This window comes from Camellia sinensis, unplaced genomic scaffold, assembly GCF_055761805.1.
Source record: "Camellia sinensis isolate YWXY unplaced genomic scaffold, ASM5576180v1 Unanchor13, whole genome shotgun sequence".
NCBI lineage: Eukaryota > Viridiplantae > Streptophyta > Magnoliopsida > Ericales > Theaceae > Camellia > Camellia sinensis.
Genome location: NW_028129009.1, coordinates 534626 through 559921, shown reverse-complemented (window position 1 = coordinate 559921; position 25296 = coordinate 534626). Strand labels below are relative to the sequence as shown.

Sequence of the window (25296 nt, the reverse complement as noted above, 5' to 3'; positions counted from 1 at the left end):
TAATCCAATGGCTACAAAGAAGAAGAAGAAGAAGAACAAGAAAGAATCCAATGGCTACAAAGCAAAGACACTAATTTTCAACTGAAGAACTGGAATCTGAGACAAGTCAACCTTTTGAACAGGATACTGACCTGCTGTAGTGCGCGTTTCATATTGTAGAAATGAATTGTCGAGTCAAATGTTGCAACACCCACCATTGTCCGAGGACCCTCCTGGAAGAAATCATTGCCAGATCAATGACTAAAATGTTCTATCTTTAGTAATTGCAATAGAGCTCAGCAGGTTGTGAATTAAATGGATCAAATAACTAAGAAAAAACTAAGATTGAGTACAAAAGATACAAGAATGTCAAAACTCTAGCACACAAATGTATGCAAAATATCAAACAGTAATAAAATAAAATTACAATCTACACAAAATTCCTCAATCATCATCACCTCTCTATGGAGTCCATCAAACAACTATTAAAACACGAAGCAAGAATGGATGAAAGTATAATGCTTGGGACTCCCACTGGGGGAGACCCCCAGTGGACGGTCATTGGCCAAAATTGTTTTTTTTTTCTCTCTCCAATCACTAACCCCATGCGTGTGTGGGGGTGGGGGATAGTAGGGGTCTGTATCATGGTTGTGGACGAAAATAGAGGGGGGGGGGGGGGGGGGGAGGAAGCAAGAACAAAGGCAAACAGCCAAGGTCAAAGATTCTGCCGAGAAAGATGTCTCTAGATAGAGAGACATTCAGAAAACTAACATGCACACAAGCAAACAAAAGCTAATAGCTACTAGCAAGAAAAATCTAAACAATCTGCAAAGGCCAAGACTACCCAAATGATGAATAATTTTGAAACCAAGTTGCTCTGGCAATCATGTGACCTCCCAAAGAGAAACATTCAAATAATCAAGAACATTCAATAGATACAGGATACGCCCATCTAACATGTGAAGTGCTTCTAATAAGATGAACTATCCTTGAGGTGATTTTTTTTATCTAATGCTCTTGTAAAATCATGTGTATATTTTTCATCTTATGCTTGTAAAATCATGTGTATAAAATTGACCTGTTACATTAAACTTAAATGATTCCCCACCCCCTAATGATTTAACTAATCATGTGCATGTCGTGTGTTGGAGCTAGTTAGTTGTTATATTAGTTGGTGGTCGAGTTGGTTGTCTATAAATAGGGGGTGTGGACAGTCCTATTGGGGCAACTTTTGATCTTTTGTAATAGATATTTTCAAAGATTGTCTCTTAGCTGTCAATTGAGATTTTCTTCCTCTAAGATTTCTTCTCTCTTGGATGTTTCCATCACCTAAAGTGGTAATGAAGGGCTCTTTGGGGTCTAATCTTCTTTCTATCTGACAGGCCAAACAAAAAGGAAGGGACGGTTCTTTCATTGCATTAATAAAAGTCTAAGCACTAAATAATTCAGAGTGAATAAATAATATGCAGACCTGGAACAAGAATATATAACAGTTTAGAATATAACAGGAACCAATGGTGTAACATCCAGTCTGAAGCTGTGATCTTACAAGCAATCTGGTACAAACATGTTAAACAAAGCCTCCTCTCAACAATACCAAACCAAACCGAAGTCCTTTGTCCCAATCAATTGGGATCGACTACATCAACCATTTTTCGTCATTCTGCTCTATCGAGAGCTATAAGGTCAGTAAAATTAAATAAGCTCATATCCTTTTTTACTACACCATCTCATGTCTTCCCCTCCCACTGACATTTCCATTATCAGCAAAGACATCACTACTCCTTACCGTTGCATCTACCACTCTTCATTATCTATAACCAAACCATCGTAATTTGTTCTTTCTCACTCTTGCTAGACATTTATCTTAGCATCCTTATCTCAGCGACACTCATTTTATTAATGTATTGTTTTTACTATAAATTTTTCTATTCAATTTGTTGGTATCGGTTGATTTCATAATATGCCAAAAACACCCTTCCACTTGAGCCAACCTCCGCCCCTCCACTTGAGTCAACCTCTTTGATTTTATGGGTTACATCAACTCTAACCTCGTCATCTTTATTAATAATCAAACATAGAAAACGAAATTGTTCACTCTTTGGTGTCTCCCAGCTTTAAATTTTCACTTCTCCGCTATTTCTACTAAAGTAACATTCTGTGTATTCCATTTTAGCCTACTTATTTTTAACCCGTTTGACTCAAGTGTTTCATTATAAATTTCTTATTTAGGCTAAGTTTGGCATAACACAAAAAAGTCAAAAAGTCACTATCCTATTTAAGTTACATCATCTTATTTAAATCACATCACCTCTCTACCACATCACTTCAAACCAAACCAAACCATATTTCATAAAATGTCAAAAAGTGCACTTATTTAGATCATCCCAAACAACCCCTTAGTGTTCATTCCTCTTTTAGTTTTATCTACTAAAACAACATCACTATGGAACATCATCCAAATACTTCCTCCATCCCAAATATTAGTCCCTTTTGGGGAATTCAACTTTTTTTTGTAGTACAATTATTACACTTCAAAAATATTAACTTTCCAAAGCTACCCTTTGGTAGTACAATTATTACACTTTAAAGATATTACTAGTAAATTTAAAAGAAGGGCAAAATAGGAAATTCATGTTATCTTAGTCTTGATTTTTGAAAAGGACTAATATTTTGAGATAGAGGAAGTATAGTATATATTATCAATTCAACCATGACTAGGGCAAATAGGTAAGTAATCAATATTGGTTGTTGGTGTGATCCTTTAATGATTGAAAATACACTTGTTTCTATTTTAGATGATTCAATTGTAGTAATAGCCACATCATACATGTCAATGTCGTCCATCGCATCAATATATGCCTTTCTTTTTCTCTAATGCCCATTATCTCTAAAGCAGTTGCATAAACTTTTTCTAAATCTATAAAAAACCATATGAAGATCTCTATTCTTATCTTTATACATTTCTATTTGTCTCCTTAGTAAGTATATTGCTTCCGTATTATTCTCTGAGTTGATTGTTGAAACTCTCAATCGAAGATCAATCGCTCGTTCTCTACCCAAAAAAAAAAATTATCAGCAACATTTTAAATTTTACTAAAAAGGAAAGAAAAAAGATACAAAGTGCTTAAGCGATGCTCAATCACTCACTCTCACAATTTCATCATTCTACACATGAACCTTTTTTTTTTATCGACAAATCAACTTAATACATCTATATTTATTGCAGTTTTGGATGTCTTCTTTATTTTTATATATAGAAACTAAAATACCTTTTCTGCACTCATTAGACATTTTCCTAGTCATTATAATCTAATTAAATAATTTTGCTAACTAAGATAACCTCTGCTCACTTAAGTATTTCCCACCTCAATATGGATACCATCTAGCTCTAAAGGTTTACCTGATTTCATCTTCTTCAATGCAATAACGGTTGCTAAAAATGAATTCAATATATTTCTTTGGTCATGCTTTAAACACTCACTCACATCTGTAGGCTTCTTGTAGCGAAAGACAGAATCTTTGGCCCTTTGCTATGAAAATTAATTTGGTTTTCCCAGAGTCCCCCAAATACTGATACTTCAGATTATTCTCGAAATGACTGACAAATAACAATTTCCAACAACTTCAGCAGAAAAGTTAGCAAGCCTAAATGCAATATGTACATAGATCATGCAAACTTAAATGCAATTAGAAATCACCGGACCAAAACTCATTCAAGTGGGCAAATAATATGGTACAACATACTTCAATAGAAATATAACTTACAGGAAGATCTGCAATAACTTGGTTGATTGCACTGCAAGCTGCTGCGGTTGCACCAGTCTGTATAGCATTCATGGATACATCAATAAGGAAGAAGAACACAGCAGGCATCGGGTCACGCACCTGGTAATAAAATAAGAATGTAAAAAATTAGTTATCCTGTACCATAATAAAGGCAAGGAAAGGGAAAGAAATAACAACAAAAATCCTCCCAACAACAGCATATAAGAATTCACAACTAAACGGGCAGCTAATCTCATCGCAATGTTAACTGTTACGCCAAAAGATGCTATCAGTCTGATCAATCCTGCCAATAAACTAGACTGAAACCTATATTTCATGGGCATAAAAATGGTTAACAAATAAAAGCTTCCCAAAATAGCACTATTTAATCTCAACCTTTGCATAGGTTAGTTGATGGCAGCCAGTCGGTTCAAGTTTAAATATTATTTTTCCTATTCTTTGTTCCAATTAATTATGTTTCTTTTTTATTGGGATAAGTAAACAAAAGTGGGGGTTCAAAAATCATAATTAGCTAGCACATTTTGAAACTTGCCAATTGAATCCAAATGTCAAAAGGAAAGTGAAATGTTAAACAACAGCCAACAACAAAAGAGCAAATAAAAGAACGAAGAGATTCAGACCCCAAAGGTCAAAGATATTCATAGAATCCAAATTGGGTGCTATAAGTCAACTTTCTGAAGATGTGTACTTCAATAATTTTCACAGTTCCAGACCAGGTTCAGGCATGCCTAGGTGTGTTGAAACTATATCCAAGTTAGGGGCTCATTCAGCAAAGACATGGCTCCAATGATTACGATGAGCCAAATTTGTAGCTGATTTCAACCATAAGAAGCACAGGCACAAACACCTTACATGACATGGAAATTTTCAGAAAAATGTATAACACAACACGTGAGGACACAAGCAAAGTATGTATATTTATTATGTCCTATAAAAGGATAAGCAATAATTATACGTCACATAATTCTTAATTATTTGGAATTTTTTGACCTGTATGAAGTATTTCCTCTGTTTTTTCCTTCTGCAGCAATTAGGAAGAAAATATAAAACGTCACACCATATTTTGACATACATAAAAACACACTTCCGAACATGAACTTCTTCAGGTAATTCTTAATTCAAGTCCCTCAGTGGTGATATACATGCTGATTTTTAGATTAAAAATGTTTGCAAAGTCTCAAACTTTGCCTTGGACAATGGTATCTGCTCATCATACCATCAACAATAAACAGTGCTGGACACATCACATGAGAATACTAAATATTAAATAGTCAATAAAAGTGTAAATTAACCGCAGTAAATAACCCGCAAACCTTGTGTGTTACTAACCATGTACTCCTTTGTAGCAACAAATTCAACTGTTCCTCTACATAGTTCAGGCCTTTCATCAGCATCTCTACGCCTGCCATCTGGACCTAAATTGCAGTGGTAATCGCGAGGAGTTTCATCCGTAAAGCCTGCAAAACAAATGGCATTGGTTGTAGATTCACAACTTTGACAGCTGCAGAATATTATATTCACAGAGAAACATACAGGGGAAAATAACTAGAAACCAAACCCAACTTAACCTTGTGTTCGAATAAGTGTGGTCGGCCACATGAATTGTTTTTTGCCACTCTACTCTATCAACGGCTATATGCTCAATTAAATTAAATATATTCGTCTTTTTTTACTACCACATCCCATGTTAGTTTAGGTCATTCCCTCCCCTTAACATTTCCATTCATGGTGATTATATCACTATTCCTTACTATTGCATCAATAGATCTACGTTGTACATTATCAAATTAGAATATTGTAATTTATTTGACAATACATGATGGCTCGTGCCCACAATTACAGGAATATACTACATAACATCAAGGACCTACAAAACCATACATAACTAAGATTCTTAACACCTAAGAATAACTACAGCTTCTCAATGATAGCTATCAAATTCCACAATCTAACATAATTAACAATGTAAAATAAACAAAGATAGCTTGTTATTCCCCCCACTAAAACAGAATGCTAGCAACAAGAAAGTCTTGAAAAGAATTTAAAAATAATAATTGATAAGTACAAGAATGAAAACAAAATAGCATGCAAAGACAGTAATTAAATTGTGATATAGTATAGTACCATATGGAAAGATGGGGCAAAAATATACAAGGAATCATTTACTCACCACACAGGTTACAGATAAAACGTCTTCCCTGATCAATAAACTTCATGAATGGATTAATGTATCCTTTGCAACGAGAACATCGAACAGGGCCGCTTTCTCCAAAGTCCACAATCTATAAAGTAACACATGCCATACATAAGAGACATTGCAAAGACAAAAATGATTAATTTTAGTTTTCATTTAAACTTTTTTTTTCTTTTTTTTTTTGTAATTCACATGTATTGCTTGATAAAGGACAAGGAAAACTGCAATAAGCTGACAATTACCAGAAACGGAAGAAAGCAGATAAAGAAATGGAATCCAAATTTAAATGCTGAAATTTAGATTAAATTACAAGATTTTCCAACATAGGGCCAATCTCAACAATATTTTATTATTATTATTATTATTATTATTATCATTATTATTATTATTATTATTAAAGAAAGAATAAGAATAATAAAATGTTCAAGACAAATAAAAGAACCAAATTCCAGTTCCCAGACCTTTGTTGATCAATACTAAGAGTTGAAACAAAAAACTGACTCCATGCTATGTGTGCATTTAACACTACGCATGATCAGCCATGTCCCAAACATGTTTTATGACAATCAGGAACCTACCATTTAGAAAATGCGAACTACAGAATACTTATCAAAAAAATAGAAAAGCATATCTACACTGTGAAAGTACGAAGAAAAATGCAGTGGAACTTTATTAAAAATGTGTTTTTCCATAAAACCTTTCCTAGACTACTTTACTAAAATATGGGACGCCTAACCCCTAAACCCTAACCCCCAGCAGCAAAGAAAGGAAAGAGTTATGCCTGAAAGGTAAGAAATGGTTTGAGCAACCAATCCACCCACCTTAAATAAATAAATTAAAGCAAAATACATACACAAAAGAAGAAGCAAAAGGAAGGGAAGGGAAAGGCATGGGTGACCAATTGAAATGCCTGGCCACATTTTTGTTAGCCTCATGGTGAAATCCTCATTATCATAGAATAGGTGATGTGATTCAAATCTTAGAATCTCGAAAAGGAAAAAAAAAGAGTAAGAAAACATAAGTGCAAAAGAACAAGACCTGAAAATATCAACAAATGTGGACACTCCCATACGATGAAAAGCTCAGGATTACTAATCTAAATTTCCCTGAGAAGAAAAAATTATCACATACCCAACGTATGTCAACGTGGAGACCAAAGTCTGTCTTTTAGCATACCAACCGCCCCCAAATCGTCACCCAATAAAGATCTTAAGCAAAAAAAAAAAAAAATACCAAACACATCCTTGGTTATTTATTTATTTTTTTTAACATAGTTATATCCTTAGTATTATTTCTTAGCCATTCAAAATTCTTCTAAACCAAATCCACCATGAGCAAAGATGTAAGAACCTTTGGTTCATTAATAGTCACTAAAACATCTCTAAAGAAATCCCCCCCAGTCCCCACACCACCAAACAAACCAAAACAAATTCTCTCCCCAGTTGCAAGCACAAAGAAGGCAACCATTAATGACAAAAATAATCCTTCCCATAGGAGCTCAAGTCTAGTGGTACCCACTTCGTGCAAATAGATGTATAGAACACAGGTTAGACCGTAACACAATCTACTACTCCCACATACCACAGCACCACCACCACCATTGAGAAATGGCTTTTAAGTTTAACCACTCCACTGGTCCCAAGTCCGGATAAAGAAGGAGGGTTGTGTGTTAGGTAGCAGAAAGCCAACATGTAAAAAAGACATTCGGATCCCTAATGAAAATGAATCCTACTTTGAATCGATTAAATGCTAAGTCATTTCTCTTAAGTGACGCGTTGCGCCTACCTCTAGGTGTTTCAAAAAGTGAGCAAGGGGGCGCTGCATCGACGCCTAGGTGTGGTGAAAAATGGGTAAAGATTTCTATATTTTTCTGGATGAACGCGGATAAAGAAACTAGTCCAAGACTATAGGTTAAGAGTAGCCACATGGAATGTACAAACTTTAACTGATAAGATTATGGAATTGATAGATGTCATGATTAGGAGAAGAGTTAGTATAGCTTGCGTATAAGAAACTAAGTGGACGGATGAGAAAACTAAGGAAATAGAGGATGTTGATTTTAAATTATATTATAGTGGTAAGGATAAACACAGGAATGGAGTAAGAATAATAGTTGCCAAGGGTCTTATAGAAAACGTAATTGGGGTCATTAGGTAAGGTGATAAGATTATGTTAGTTAAACGAATTATTGGAGAGAATATAGTGAACGTTATTAGTGCATACGCCCCCCATGTAGGATTAGATGATCAGACTAAGAGAAATTTTTGGGACCAAATGGATGAGGTGTTACGGGAGATACCGTAGGAGAGAACCTAATTAGAGGTAGAGATTTCAATGGCCATGTAGGAATAGATAAACTAGGTTATGAGAAGGTGCATGGCGGGTATGGTTTTGGTGATAGAAATAAGATTGGGGAGAGTATTTTAGATTTTGCATTGATTTCTGACATGGTGTTAGCCAACACTATGTATAAAAGGAGAGAAGAGCATTTGATAATCTTTAAAAGTAGGTCAATTAGGAGCCAAATAAATTACTTTATAGAAAGAAAAGTAAATCGTCTAAAATGCAACAACTGTAAGGTGATTCCTAGAGAGAGCCTAATGTCTCAACATAGGATTTTGGTATTAGATTTATGCTTTAAATGGCAATACCAGTGTTGTGAAAAGCGCGCCTAGGCGCAAGGCGAGGCGAGGCGCACTGCCTGCGACTGAACAGGTACCAGGCGAGGCGCTTTTAGTTAGGCGCGCGCCTTAGCAGCGACTTGAACCAGGCGAGAGAGGCGCAAGGCTCACGCCTAGGCGCGATTGATTGTTTAAGAGGTAGATCTAATCTAACGGCTGTAGGGGTGTGTTCAAATGGCTCATAATCACAGAAGATTAGAACTCATGTACCATATGAGCCAAATACGACTCAGATGAACCCTACTCTGTGTCGTCTCTTCCTCTTTCGCCTCGCCTTGGACTTCGACTGGGCTGCTGGAGCTGGACTTCAACTGCGACTGCAACTGCGACTTGGACTTGGACTTCGGCTTTGCAGGTCTGTTTGACTTCGACTCTCTCTCCCCTTCTCCTTCTTCGACTTCGATTCTTCTGCTTCAACTTCAGTTCTGCCTTTTTTTTTTTTTTTTTTTTTTGGGGCTTCGACTTCTTTAGGTGTGCGTGTGTTCGACTTCGACTCTTCCTCTCTTTCCTTTTTTAGTGCTCTGTTTTGCTTCTTTTTTTTTCAATTATTTGAGTTGAGTCTCTAGAAAAAAATGTAAGAGAAGAATTTACAAAATTTACAAATAATTAATAAATACACTAAAAAAAATACACTTGAGTTGGTTTTTTTTTTCCTTTATCTGTTAGGGAAAAAAAATTACAAATAATTAATTATTCACAAATAATTAATTATTTGTAATATGCTATTGATCTTTTTTTTCCTTTATCTGTTAAGGAAAAAAAATTACAAATAATTAATTATTCACAAATAATTAATTAATACAATGTGGTATTGGTTTTTTTTTTTCCTTTATCTGTTAGGGAAAAAAAATTACAAATAATTAATTCATCACATGATCACACATTACATTACACTTAAATTATTTTCCATTTATTAAATTTGTTGTGGAGAAAATGACATCGGAAAGTAATAAAAAAGATCTGGCGTGGCAACATGCCCATTTGGTAAAGGTGAATAATTTAAACAAGTTCGAGTGTAATTTTTGTGGTACAGTATCAAATGGAGGCAAGGTTTTAAAAAGCAGGCGCAACCGTTACGTAACGCCGTTACATAACGGTTTTGGCGGTTACCGCCACCCGTTACGGCCGCTTTTGCAGTGTGATTAAGATTCACAGGTGTGTCGGCCGTAGCGGCTGCCATAATAGTCGTAACGGTGCTATAACAGCCATAACGGCCTGTTACGCACCATTACGTAACGGTTCCAAACTGTTTCTTTCAAAAAAACACACAATAAAAAAAGCTGAAAATGGGGGAAGAGGGATAGAGAAAAGAGGGAAGATAAAGAGAGAAAATGGAGGAGCAAGAGATAGAGAGAGAGAAGAAGGAAGATGAAGAACTTGTTATTGATTTGTTGAAACTGTAAGACCTATGCTATTCTATTCAGCTGCTATCACTAAACTATTTTGTTTGTGTGTGTCTATCTATGGGGGTGTTTGTTTCAGTTTTTCAGAGTCAACTTATGACTTTTAGCTTTGAAAAAGTTATTTTGGACCGTTTGGTTAAACTTATTTCAAACAGCTTCTGATTCTAACAGCTTATTTTAACTCAAAAAAGCTGATTCTGAGAAGCTGCTCACCCCTTGCTTCTGATTATCAGCTTCTGCTGTGGACATGTTAATTTATAGTTATACTCTTAAATTTTTTTATTTTTTATTTTTTTAAAAATAGAAAAAGACTCAAATGGACTATAGATTATTATTATTATTTTTTATGAGAAATGTAGACAAACAAAAAATAAAAATTAATTGAAAAAGCTATTTCACAACTTATTTAACAAACACTACTCAGCAACTTAAATCTATAAACCAACAGCTACACCAAACAGATTAACAACTTCTGATTAAAGTCATAATCTATAATCTGTTAAGCTATAATCTATAAGCTATTTTAACAGCTACACCAAACAGGGTCTATATATTGTTTGAAAATAATAATAATAGTAAGTGTAGTCATTATCTATTTGGCTTGGTTAAAATATATATATATATATATATATTTAGGCTCTTATTTATTCTCTTACTTTTGTCATTGTTTATCTTATATATAATAGTTAGTGATTGATTTTTTGTATAATATAAAGTCATTAATTATTAAAATAAAATGTAAAAAACTCAATTTATAGTGATTTAAAAATATGAAATATATTGGATCATACTTAAAAATTTACAAAAATTGATCAATATTTATTTTTAACCCAATAAATATGATCATGGAAAAAATATATGCGTATCAGTAAGTTTTTTTCAAACTGTGTGAAAAATAAAAAAATTCACAGTTCCGTTTACCGCAACCATTACACTATGGCCTTTACACCCCGCAACCGCAACCGCGTCACCGCCACTGTTATGGCGACCGCAACCGCTTTTCAGAACCTTGAATGGAGGTGTTTATCGGGTGAAACAACACCTCGCGGGAGGTTACAGGAATGTCACTGCTTGCCTGAAGTGTCCTCATGTAAGAGAAAAGATTAGAGAGTTCATGTAAAAAAAAAAGGACACAAAAAGAAGAAATGAACATGTTGTCTAATTTCGATGACATGGACATGGAAGATGAAGATGAAGATGTTGTTGAGATCAATGTCAATCAACGCCGTAAGTTGACAAGTAGTAGCCAAGGTTCATCCAAATCCAAATCAAAATAAAAAATGCCAAAGAGAAAAGGGCCTATGGATGTTTACTTCACACCCAATCCTGAAGCAGTGGTGAAAAATCGAAGAGACCAAGCAAAAGGGAAACAAACCAAAATTGATGCAAATGACCCTTACAAAAAAGAAATGAGAGCTCGGACAGTGTAAAGATTTGCAAGGTGGATGTATGATACTGGTATCCCTTTTAATGCAGTAAATTATGAGAGTTTTGGACCAATGATTGAAGCCATTGGCCAATATGGTCCTGGTATGAAGCCACCGACTTACCATGAAGTGCGCGTTACCCAACTCAAAAAAGAAGTGCAACATACGGAACATTTGATGAAGAATCATAAAGAGGATTGTGCAAAATACGGGTGTTCCATAATGGCTGATGGTTGGACTGATAAGAGAGGAAGGACATTGATTAACTTTTTAGTTAATTGTCCAAGAGGAACCATGTTTGTTGAGTCCGTTGATGCTTCTAGCTATTCAAAGGATGGGCAAAAGCTATTTGAATTACTAGACAAGTTTGTGGAGAAAGTTGAAAAAGAGAATGTGGTGCAAGTTATCACTGATAGTGCTGCAGCTAATGTGTTGGCGGGTAAGAATATTTCTTCATTCCTTACATCAAAATTGTTTACTCATAGTTTTTTTTGTATTTAAAATTTAAAAACTTGAAAATAATAATTTTTCGTTATTGTTACATTATAGGGAGGTTTTTTGGAAGCTAAGTATGAACACTTGAATTGGACACCATGTGCTGTTCATTGTTTGGACTTGATGTTAGAAGACATTTTCACGATACCTAGACTGAAAAAGACATTTGAAAGAGGCATTGCAGTACATGGCTACATTTACAATCGACCTACGTTACTAAACATGATGAGGCGCTATACAAATTTGAAGAATTTGATCAAACCTGCAAAAATTAAATTTGCAACCGCCTTTTTTGACTTTGTCTAGGATGCATCAACAAAAAAAAAAAAATTGAGAAAGATGGTCACCTCCGAAGACTGAATCTTAAGCAAATAGGCAAAGGAGCCACAAGGTAAAAGAATGGCACAAACTTTGTTGATGCCTTCATTTTGGAATACTATTGTGTTTGCCCTTAAGATCTCAAGTCCTCTTGTCAAAGTGCTTAGATTGGTTGATACTGAGAAGAAACCTCCCATGGGATACATTTATGAGGCAATGGATAGGGCAAAAGAATGCATTGCAAGTTCATTTGATCATAAAGAAGAGAAGTATAATGAAATCTTTGAAATCATCGACAAAAGATGGGATGTCCAATTGCATCGGCCTTTACATGCAGCTGCGTATTTTCTTAACCCAGAATTCTTTTACCCAAAAGCATTAGAGGTGTAAAAAGATCATGAAGTGATGAATGGATTTTATGAATGCATGCAAAGGTTGGTCCCGGATGTCACTGTTCAAGATTTGATCACTAATGAGATGAGTATTTATATGAAGGCTGAGAGTCTTTTTGGCAAGTCTGTTGCGATTAGAAAAAGAAATACAAGAGCACCAGGTAATACTTTTAGTAAAACTCAATACTTGGTAACAGTTATTTCTAACTAGTGGATTATCGCAGCTGATTGGTGGGGCATCATATGGTTCTAAAACTCTAAACTTACAAACTTTTGCCATAAAAGTCTTTAGCCTAACATGTAGTTCATCGGGTTGTGAACGAAATTGGAGTGTATTCGAACATGTGAGTATTTAACATTCTAACTAATTTTTTGTTCAATTCAAATATTTTTTATTCTCATTATATAGAATTTAATATCTTTTTAATACTTGCAGCTTCATAGCAAGAAAAGAAATAGATTGGAACAAAAACGTCTCAATGATTTAGTGTTTGTCAAATACAATAAAACATTGAGATTTAGGTATGACATGCGCAGCACTCTTGATCCCATATCTTTGCAAAATATTAATGAAAGCAATGAGTGGTTACTTGGGAGGATGGATGGAGAATCAGATGAAGATAATGAGCCTGTGTTTGATGATGATGATGGCTTGACGGGGGCCACTGTTGCTAGAGCTTCTGGAGCAGAAGAAAATAGCCATGCAAAGCAACAAGTTCACGCTCAAAGGCACAACTGAGGATATCTAAATCATCAACATTGACTCCACTTCAATTAATAGATGAAAAGGAAGCGGGCTCAGATGACACAAAGGAGAAAGATGTTGAGGGATATAAATCAACGTTGCCATTGATGTTGAGGATGATGATTGACTGACACCGACCTAACCTACCCTTTCTTTTGATATTGATGTTTTTAAGTGTTAAGACGTATATTAGTATTTGTTGGATATTTATGTTTTGGATATTTAGGTGCCGTTTGGTAACACTTACGTTTTCTGTTTTTTGTTTATATTTACAAAAATTTTAAAAACTCAAATAAAAACTTGTTTGGTAAAATTTTTAATTTATAAATCAGTGATCTCAGTTTATAAATTTGGCCAAAAAATGAAAACACAAAAAATGTGTTTCCATTTTGAGTTTTCAGTTTTTTTTTTTTTTTTTACCACCCAACACTAGCCACCACTCGCCACAATTTTCCACCACCATCTTCCGCCACCACCACCCACTACCCACCCCCCACCCCCCACCACCACCACTCACCACCCACCTGCCACCACCACCCACCACCCACCTGCCACCACCACCACCACCACCACCCACCCACCACCACCCATCACTCACCTGCTACTCACTCGCCACCACCATCCACCCATCGCCACCACCACCACCCACTACCCACCACCTACCTGCCATCCACCCTCCATGACCTGCCACCCGCCACTACTATCCACCGCCCGCCGCCGCCACCACCCGCCACCTACTTACCACCACCACTCACCACCCACATGCCGCCACCACCCACCTGCCACCCACCCGCCACCCACCTGCCACCACCCACTACTACTACCACCACCACCCACTCGCTACCACCTACTACCCGCCACCATCACCCACCCACCCACCACCACCACCCGCCACCACCACCCACCACCCGCCGCCACCACCACCACCACCACCCACTTGTTACCACCCATCACTCGCCACCGTCACCCACCCATCCACCACCACCACCCACCACCCATCCACCACCACCCACCACCATCCGCCACCCACCTGCCACCACCACCACTACCCGTCACCACCATCCACTCGCTACCACCCACCACCGTCACCCACCCACCCACTACCACTACCCGCTACCTACCCGCCACCACCACCCGTCATCCGCCACCCACCTGCCACCACCACCCAACACCCGCCGCCACCACCACCACCACCACCACTCACCCGCCACCACCCATTACCACCAGCTACCCACCACCCACCGTCATCACTTTCCACCACCGTCTTTCGCCGCCACTTGCCACCACTTGTTATTTCTCACTCTTTTTTATATTTTTAAATTTTTTTAATCATTTTGCCAATTACCAAACGCGTTTGTAGTTTATGTTTTTCTAAAAATAAACGAAAAATAAACAAAAATCAGTTTATAAAATTTTTGTAAATATAAACTGAAAACGTAAACGTTACCAAACACACCCTTAGTGTTTATGTTTTTATTTTTATTTTATTGAATGTGGATTATTTTATCTTTGAAAACTGGAATGTTATGTAATATGCACTTTCATGGCTTTGAGAATTATTCTATATTTTGTCTTGAATCTTGATTACTTTTTATTTTGTAAAAAATTGTCTTAGTACTATGAATGATTAGTCTATGTTAATTTTTCTATTTTTTACGAAAACTGTGCGCCTTACTTCAATAAAGCCTGCGTCTCGCCTTGCGCCTAGGCCCCGAGAGACCTTCAGCGCCTTAGTGCGCCTTGAGCCTTTAAAAACATTGGGCAATATCAAGCTAGGAAGAATAGTGGGCATCATAAGACGAGATGGTGAGACTTAAAAGGGGATAAACCAAAAATATTTAAGACTAGAATGGATAAATAATGTAATTGAGACTTAGAAGATGATGCTAACACTATGTGGAACTCAATGGTCAATTGTATGAGGAGAATCGCAAGGAAAGTCCTTGGAGAGTCAAAAAGAAAGGGATCCAATTCTAAGGAAACTTGGTGGTGGAGGGAGGAGGTTCAAACAGTAGTAAAGACAAATAAAGAGTGCTTTAAAAAGTGGCAGAAGAGCTATAGATTGGCAAATAAGGAGGTTAACAAAAGAGTGTGAGAAGCTAAGTTGACAGTCTATGATGACTTATACACTAGATTAGATAGTAAGGAGGGGAGAAGAGAACATACAAACTTACTAAGATAAGAGAAAGGAAAATAAGAAATTTTAATCAGGTTAAGTGCATCAAGAGTGAGGACTCTAAAATATTGGTGAAGGATGAAAAGATTAAGGAGAAATGAAAGAACTATTTTGAAAAGTTGTTAAATGAGGAACATGAAAGAAGGTCAAAAAGGGAGGAAATAGCCAGTAATAAGGAAAACAAAGATTACAGGTTCTATCGCAGGATTAGGAACTTTGAAGTGGATATTGCACTTAAGAAGATGAAATCGAATAAGACTTTAGGACACGATGATATCCCTATTGAAGCTTGGAAATGTTTGGGTAAGAAGAGAGTTGCTTGGTTAACTAGGTTATTTAGTAAGATTTTGTTGACTAAGAAAATGCCAGAGAAGTGAAGAAAGAGTATTTTAGTGCCAATCTTTAAAAACAAAGGAGATGTATAGAATTGCAACAACTATAGAGGAATCAAGCTAATGTGCCATTAAATGAAAGTGTGGGAGAGAATGATAGAACGTTGATTGCAAGATATAACAAAGATGTAAGAGAATTAATTTGGATTTATGTTGGGTAGGTTAACAATGGAAGTGATTTATCTTTTGAGGAGAGTAATAGAAAAGTATAGAGGAAAGAAAAGAGACATTCATATGGTTTTTATCGATCTTGAAAAAACATATGATAAGGGTGTTAAAGAAGAAAGTGGTAACAAAAGGTTACATTGATGTGATTAGGGACATGTATGAAAGTGTGGTGACCTCTATTAGATCGCTTGCTTGAAAGACAAGTGAATTTTCAATTACTATGAGGTTATACTAAAAATCAACCTTAAGTCCTTATCTTTTTGTTTTAGTTATGGATAAGTTGACGAGAAATATTCAAAATGATGTGCCATAGTATATATTTTTTGCAGATGAGATCGTATTAGTGGATGAGACTAGAGAATGAGTTAACACTAAGTTGGAGATTTGGAGAAAAGCACTAGAATCTAAAGGATTTAGGATAAACAAAACTAAGGCCAAGTTTGGCAAGTTCAGAATAAGTCAAAAAGTTACTCAAAAAGTTAAAAAGTTAACACTATTCACCAAAAGTCAACAATTACGGCTGCACAACTCCCAATTCTAATTTTCTCTTACAAACCAATTTTTACAATTTTTTATTACACATTTTTTCATAAAAAGTCAAAAAGTTAACCCAAACATCTATATTTTCTTCTTCAATTTTTTAGTTCAAAAAGACAAAAAGTGCACTTATTTAGGACACCCCAAACAACCCCTAAGACTAAGTACATAGAGTGTAATTTTAGGAACAATAACAATGGAGGCAAAGGAGAAATGAAGATTAAGAACTAAGAACTACCTAAGAGTGAACATTTTGGTTATTTAGGATCGATGGAAGAGTGTGTCTGGGATACTGTGCGATAAACGAGTACCCACTAGACTAAAAGGAAAATTCTATAGAACAGCTATTAGATCAGCAATGTTGTATGAGATGAAATGTTAGGCAACTAAGAAATAACATATAGATAAGATGAGTGTTGCTGAGATAAGGATGCTAAGGTAGATGTATGGCAAAACTAGAAAAGATAAAGTTAGGAATGAGTATTCGTAAATGGGTAGGAGTAGTACCTAGAAGATAAGTTCACAGAGAGAATAAATTGAAATGGTTTAGTCATATACAATAGAGACCAACAGAGATAGTAGTTAAAATATGCAATATCGTGACGTTAAATGGAAGTGTTAGGGGAAGGAGCAAATCTAGATTGGCGTGGACTAGTGTAATAAATAGAGATATGGATCTCCTTAATTTGACTAACCAAATGGCCGTTTATAGAGTCAAGTTGAAAAGAATGATTTATGTGGCTGACCCCATTTTATGTGACTTAAAGCTTGACTTGGTTTGGTTTGGTTTGGTTTGGTTTAATTACTAGATGAAAAATGATTAATAAATTTAGGAAAACCAAAGTGGCAAACCCAAAAACAAGTAATCTACACCAAAGTGGCAAACCCAAAAACAAGTAATCTACACCGATGTCTGTGTGTACACATGTAGGTCCATAAAATCGAACGAAAGGATGGCTATGTGCTCTCTATGTGCTCTAGAGTTTATCTCAAATTCCATTGAATTCATGGGGAAGAAACTAAATCAAAGAAGCCGACAGTAAAATCGAAATTGAAAATCTTTTATTGGGTGTGGTTCATCTCTGCTATCCAAGAAATGATGTTGACTCAGGTTTGTATGGAAAGTTTTCAAACGGAGCAGAGTGTCCTGAATTAGTGTTTGCTTTGGCTGATGGGGGTGATTCTCCAAGTAGTGCAAGATTGTGTGAAATTGGGGAGGACTTTCCAGATTGCACTATGGAACAAGCTCAGAAGATTGCACTATGGAACAAGCTCAGAAAATTGCTCAATTTGAAGAGCAAAATTGCACAAGTGAAGAAGAATATTCTTGCTTGTAATCTCTCACTGAGAAGTGCAGGCAACCAAAATCGATTGTAGTCTACGCCGAATAGGAGTATGTTATTTATGAATAGGCAGAACCTTCAGTTGACCCCGAGGGTCTGTGAGGCAGAGAATCAAAGTGTAAGCACTGCTGTAGAGGGTGCAAAGGAAGTTCCTGCAGTAGACGTTGATTCATTGTGCAGAAATCAAGCTGTTTCAGATGAAAATAGAAAATGTAAAGCTTCAGTTTGCGCGCATGTAAAAATGGCAGACAAAAGTCTGTTATTGAAGGTGAGTGAGATTCACCAGCATAGAGCACATAGTTCAGTTTTGGTACTAGTAGATGTAAACCATGCGTGGAGGGTTGTTGTCCCTTGCAATGAAGTTGTCAGCCACAGACTTGAATTGCAGTGGAGATTGCACAACACATGGCAGTCTGCGACACGTGGCAAGCTGAACAAGAATAAAGCGGGGGCACGTGGCATGTGGCCGGTTTGGCAGCAACAACAGAGATGAAAATTTGAATGGCACTGGAAAGACATAACTTTTTTTTCTTTTTTTTTTGTTGGATAAATGGCACTGGAAAAACATAACCAAACTCATATACATGTTTCAGTGTACCAAATTTAAGTTTTTAAGATTTTTGTGAATCTAACAATAACTGAAGACATGTTTTGTCAGGATTTTGAATTTTATAGTAGCTTCTAAGGCATTGTTAATTATAGGCTTTGTTTGACATAACCTAAAAAAGCCAAAAAGTTAAAAAGTCACTATCCTATTTAAGTCACGTCATTTTATTTAAGTCACATCACCTTTCTACCACATCACTTCAAACCCAACCCATACCCAACCCATATTTCATAAAAAGTCAAAAAGAACACTTTCTTAGATCATCCCAAACCACCCCATAATTTCATAACTACCAACCATTGCTGATTTCAATCACAGCTATTCCGGACTAATTTTCCAAATACAGTGTAATTAAATAAGATACTATCAAGGTTCTGACAAAGAAATGTGAAGTTTTGACTTCTTCAATATGAAACTTGAATCTATTCATTATTATCCTGATCTTTGAAAGTGTAAATCTGATTCGGAAGGCAAGGTTCCTAAATATTAAATAGAAGAATATGTGAAAAAAGAATTAAAAAAAATGAAAATGAGGTCAAGCAATTATTTGCAGCTGCCTAGTAAATTTTCATGTTGTAACAGGCTGTAATGGCCCAAAAAGGCGATTATGACACTGTAACAGATCATTACAGCCAATACAGCTGCAAAATCAGCTCCAATCTCTATGTAGCAGTAGCTAGACTTAGTTATACCATTATGAACACACTATGTACTGGTATCAACTGCTTTCTAGAACCATTTCTATAATACATACAAAAATAAGTCAATGAAAAGATGAAAATTCAGAATCCTTGCATTTGATGAGCCAAACTGCTTGAAAAAAGAAAACCCTCTTAAAACAGGACAGGACTGCAATGAGCATGCAGTAGTAACTACAACATTTAGGCTCATGCTTAATCTTGCTAAAGGTTTCAAATATCACAATTCACTAGTTAACAAATGAATAAACATCTTTTGTCCAATATTAAAGAAGGAAAGAGAGAACAAGAAAAAATAAATAAACAAGAAAAATGGATCCATTTACCAATACAAAATATAAATAGAAAGATCAAACAAAAAATAAATCAAATCATTACTTGAATGGCCTCCTCAGATGGATGAGGAAGGGCCAGGGGTTGGACCATCAAAGCCAACTGCATTCCAGACGTTGTCAAAAGATCAACAGTGCATGGGATCTGTTGAAAAGACAGAAGAAACCAATTTAAGTAGCAAATATAAACTCTGGTAAAATACGCAACCAATGGTTTGGGACTGAAATAACAATTTTCAGCCTCACACCCACATACACAGATACACACATAAGAGGAGAAAATTAAAAAAGAAAAGAGGCTGTACATAACAAAGACAAACAATAAAGTACATTGATTTTAGATATTTGATTATGACCTGATTGATAGTACACCTCAAGTACCGTGGACTGCAATTGCCAGTGTCCTTGACAATATAATCACTTGTGGCAGGCTTCCAAAGAAATGAAACAAAATGCAAACCGTCAAACAAGTAATCATAATGCATCACATTGTTCCATGAATATGCACGAGAAACAATAGAAACAAAATTGTAAACTAAAAGGAGGGGGGAATGATAACGAAGAAAAATAATTAAATAGATAAAACGGCAAAGTTAGAACTAAAAGTAACATATCTTAAATTGAAACAGATTATTTCATTCTTTTTCAGGTTAGGAGTCAAATAAATACCGGAGGGAGGTTGGCCTGATTGCCCTGACGAGTGTCGTGCAGAATCACTGAGGAACTTGGTATGGGGCGGGGGATTTGGTTGGGATCGATCTTCGATGGGCCTGCCATAGATGCTCCCATATGACCCATAGCAGGCGATATAGTAGCCATAGATTGATTTGGAGGTTGTGGTGGCATCCCGAACATTCTGGGTGGTTGTGCAGAACCAGGAACAGATGGAGGTGGAGCCATCTAAACAAATGATTAAATTCAAATTCCAGATTCAAAGTACAAGTGCACAGGAAACTCTATAAAACCTCATTTAATATCTACATAAACTCGTAGTCATGCATTGCAAGGAAGAAATGTTAATCAAGCCAACAGAACCAAGCAAAAATAAATACAGTTCAATAAGGGGAGACACGGATATGGACACGTAGACACAACATTTCTCTGAATACACCTTAATCTAGCAACATGAACCCAAGGATCCAGCCAACAACTCAGTCTAAGAAGCACGGAAACGGACAGGCATGACATGGACACACAATCACGACATTTTTTTTAAAATTAGAACAAGGACACATTGGGGACATGTATTAAATGTCTAAATTTATATGCATATATTGTAAATCCATATAAAAAAACATTATTTAATCAAATAAAGGATAAATAAACCGCAAATATCAATAATATTATCAAGATATTGAAACAGAATCACTAAACAAAAATTCAAGAACTAAGCATTCATGGCTTCTTTCATCTAATCATCATTCAAAATTCTATAATTCCACCATTTGACACATATAATCAAATGACGGTCCATCCACAAATTTGCCAACAACACCACAAAACATCCATACACAAACCAAAAAAGATTGCTCCAGACGTGTTGGACACTCATACATGATCAAATGTCTGTGCTTCATAGTTTCGCATAATAATAAGTATCTAAGCGACAATTATTGGGGGTCATTGGAAGACGATAAAGGTCATCAAATGTCATGAACGTGAGAGATAACAGCTCTAGTTTCATCTTACTCACAATTCTTAATATTTTACTTTTTTTAGATAATGATTGTCTGGTGATATCTTATTCTTCCTATCTTCTTTTCTTAAGTATTAAGTTTTTATTTCTAATATTTTGAAAAAAATATATATGTGTTCTTAAGGTTTCTTCCATGTGTCCTTAAAGTCCCAACAGTCCGAAACTCAAAATAATTTCTGAACACTTTCCACATTCCGACGCATGTCTGGAGCACGCCTTTGTCCTAGACATGTCCAGCATTGATGCATAGGTATGGGAGAGGTGTACATGCTATCAAGATCACAATGATAGATTTAAGGCTACATGCTAAACACACACCAAACTCAAGGATCTCCCTTTGACCTACTTTCAACCAAGCTGGCATGAATGCATCAGGTTCCAAATGGAGAGTCAAAACAATATGGAAATGGAGAATGTGCTCAACTGGCTAAACATACAAAGAATGCCTCAATATTGCCCATGTGCCTAACTCCAAAGACAAAGCACTAACCATCATTAATCTCCACCTTCAAAACAAAAACAACCTTGAAACAAAGCAAACACACTAAAGAAATACTTTTTATTCGTCCCGTTGAATATGATGGTTTCATCGGAATAACACATACAAAGAGAGCCATCCACCTGCCTAACTTGAAAGCTCACCATAAAACCTCCCTACATCAACCTACCCATTATCCCACTTAATGCCTCCATAAGCATAAGAAATAAATAAATAAATTTAATCCAAGTCTTCCTAGAACACTCCCCTAAGTTTTTCTTTTTGGGGAGAATGCTAAATAGCCAATAACTAAAACCGTGAGCCTCGTCTTCCAGATACAAATCAAAATTCATATCTATCACTTGTCCCCCATAAAGCACATCCTCTCTACCAAGTACAGAAGGAAGTCCCAATTTAGGTGGTTAAATTCTCATGAATGCTTTTTATCCAATTTATAGAAAAACCACTAATCCCACTCCCCAATCAAAAATTCAAATTCCCATTAGACTCTGTCTACTTTGACAAAAGCATTCTAAACTCTTAAGACACCTTAGTTAACACTTCATTCAACTATAAAACCAACAACTGGGCCTATAATTTCTACACCCCTTAGGCCTAAAATTCCTATTACCATCAGAGGATCAAGACTACAAACAAAGTGTACAAGGGCATCTACACTCTCTTGTCTCATAAAACAAGGCCACCATTCCTCTCACCTTCTTTCAAACTTCACCTCAACAATGCTTTCCAATTCCTCCCTGTCCAAGTTCTAAAATACTAGTAACAAGAATGTTAATGTTCCTTCTTCCTTTTCCAATTTACTTATTTGAAAAACAAAGATGCATGTGTTAGGATAAATAGCATCATCCATTTTTTGTCTATATTTGATGGAAGGTGTTTTTTAATTAAAACAAAATGGACAGCAGAATAAACCCTATATTCTCATTTGATTATCCAGGTTCTCAAATACTATCTAAAACCTTCCTGTTTAAACTTTGAATGTGTTCAGGAACAGAGTAAACTGAAAGTCTTTTGAGATCAAAGCAAAGCAAAGCAAAGCAAACCAAATACCCTTCATTAATTCATTTACAAAAAATGAAGAGACAGCTGAAAAAATAAATTTGATTCCAACCCAAAAGTAACTGCTCAGTGCACAAAATACTTCATCGATCACCTTAACCACACTAGGATTCTCAGTACAACAATACATATCAAATGAGTAATTCGAAAAGGACAAAAATAAAAGGCATTTGAAAGCTCACCTGTCGGGCTTGCATTGACCATGCTGGTGGACCATATGGAGAACCTGAATGTGGAGATACACCTTGAGATGGTGCTGCAAATGGTGAGGGACCTGAGGGGGGTGGCATACCTTGTGGTGTTGCTGAAAATGGTGCAGGTGGTTGCATATGACCTGGCATTGCACTGGTAGGTGGACTTCCAAGGATAGAACGCATGCTTGGAGCAGGGGGAGGTCCCCTACCTAAAAAAGTTGTAGATGCTGCAGGTCCAACCTGTGGTGGTGGTGGGCTTCCACCTGAAGGAAAGCGGGGAACACCTTGCAATGCAGCTGATCCAAACGCCGGAGGTCCATTACTAATAGAGCCGGAATAGCTTGATGGTGGTAAAACTGGTTCTGTTGTCAAAGGGGAAGATCCAAAAGGACGCGAACCTGGAGGTGGTGCCACTTGCCCCAAAGATGGGAAAGCGCCAGGAGGCGCACCAGAACTGCTCATGGCAGAAGGCAAAGATCCAGGAGGTGGAGGCCTTGACCCAAAAGGCATAGAAGGCTGAGTACCAGGAGGAGGAACAGAGGGTCTATTAGAAGCTAAATTTGAGGGCAATGTGGCTTGTGGTGGACCACCAGGAGGGACTGAAGGCCTTGAAAGGACACCGGGCGGGGGACCAGGACGGGTCATTGGAGATGCCCCCGGAAATGAGGCTGAAGGCGGAGCTGAATAGAAAGGCGGGGGTTGCTGTCCAAAAGGGGGAGGAGGCCTAGGGCCAGCAGAATTGGGCATTGATGTCGGTGGCCCAACAGGTCGATTTATTTGGAGGTTTTGAAACCCATCAGCAAGAGAACTAGGGTTGTAATTAGGTGGGGCATTGCCCGGTCTATAACCCCCGGGAGCCGACATGGATAACTAAAATCAAAATGAAATTAAAGTCCAGATCTTCAATCAGTCCCTGAATCTACTCGGCGAGATACCAACAATAACAACCCAGACAATCCAAATCTACATACCATCAAAAGAAGAAAAAAAAAATTAACAATCGCGGTCAATTTACCAAAAGTAGGGAAAGTAAAATCAGACAATTTATCAGACAACATCCAAATTTAAATCTCACAAATACCCATATAGATTTGTGTGTGATAATCATTTTCAAAGAAGAAAAAACTCAAATTGAACTCACCTGAAGTCCGTGTTTGTGACAGAAAACCGCCGAAACAACAGTCAAAACCAGAATCTTCCGGCCAGATTCCGGCTGTTTTCTGATCAATTTACCCTTCTCGGGCCGAGTTCGATCTGAAATTCAAAGAAATCAACATACTGATGGTTAGATCTGTTAACCGCTCCATCAAAAATCTAGATAGAGATACACAAATATAGAAGATCAAGTGAGAGAAGCATAAAGAGAAAATAGCAATTGAAGCTCGACAAACTCTACTTTTGTATCATACAATCTCTACATATATAAACAGTGATTGAATGAATACCTGTCGGGAGGGTTTGTATCGGAAGCCAATGGTGTGAGTGTTCTGAGAGATCGAAGGTAGGTCGAGTGCGAAGCCGAACGATGGAGTTTTTTTTTTTCTAAGATTGTAGACAATGGTGTGAGTGTTGATGAATGTTATGTATGTTGTATTTCCCATTAATGAATGTATACAATAATGTAGATGTATAAATGTAACGATAGTTTTTTTTTTTTCAATAAATTGACGTGTGGCATCCAATGGCAGATCAGATTATTAGTTTTTTTATTAGCGAATGCCAGATTATTAGCTACCACATCAGTTTATTAAAAAAACACTGGGGCCCAAAATTTAAAATTATTTTTTCATTTTAGGTGTTTATTTTATTTTTATTTTTATAAAGATAAACTCTCACAAAATAATCAAAACATCCATATTATATATATACCTCTTCCTCTCTCTCCCATTCAACTCCACTTCAACTAGAAAAATGCTATGATCCCTAAATAATCTATCAATCCTCTCACATGGGTATAGAACTCACACATATCCACATGTATATGGATCTCACACCCATGAAAAAATTTGATAAAAAATTTAATAAATTATTTTGAGTCTCTAGCATAATTTTTCAACAAACCTCTCTATCTCTCACTTTTTCCTCTCATCCTTCTCTGACCTCACCATCACCAACACACCTAGTATCGACCCTGATCACCGTCGACCTTTGCTACTTTCACAATTCAGACTC

General features: G+C 36.5%; 1 protein-coding gene across 2 annotated transcripts in view; it reads right to left on the bottom strand.

Annotated features, from left to right (window-relative positions):
- LOC145814834 (protein transport protein SEC24 C-like) overlaps positions 1-24838 on the bottom strand; it is a 41292-nt gene extending 16454 nt beyond the window's left edge. The window contains exons 1-11 of one of the 2 annotated variants that reach the window (XM_082911820.1): positions 24570-24756; positions 24266-24378; positions 23223-24087; positions 23113-23156; positions 20346-20576; positions 20033-20107; positions 19723-19821; positions 5939-6050; positions 5098-5225; positions 3748-3867; positions 132-212 (exon numbers count right to left, since the gene is read on the bottom strand). In XM_082911820.1, coding sequence (XP_082767946.1) covers positions 132-212; positions 3748-3867; positions 5098-5225; positions 5939-6050; positions 19723-19821; positions 20033-20107; positions 20346-20576; positions 23113-23156; positions 23223-23988 — 1656 coding nt within the window. In that variant the 5' untranslated portion in view covers positions 23989-24087; positions 24266-24378; positions 24570-24756. Of the gene's footprint in view, positions 1-131; positions 213-3747; positions 3868-5097; positions 5226-5938; positions 6051-19722; positions 19822-20032; positions 20108-20345; positions 20577-23112; positions 24088-24265; positions 24379-24569 lie in introns of both variants that reach the window. The other variant, XM_082911819.1, reaches the window with a different exon arrangement.
- Between the last annotated feature and the right edge of the window lie 458 nt (positions 24839-25296).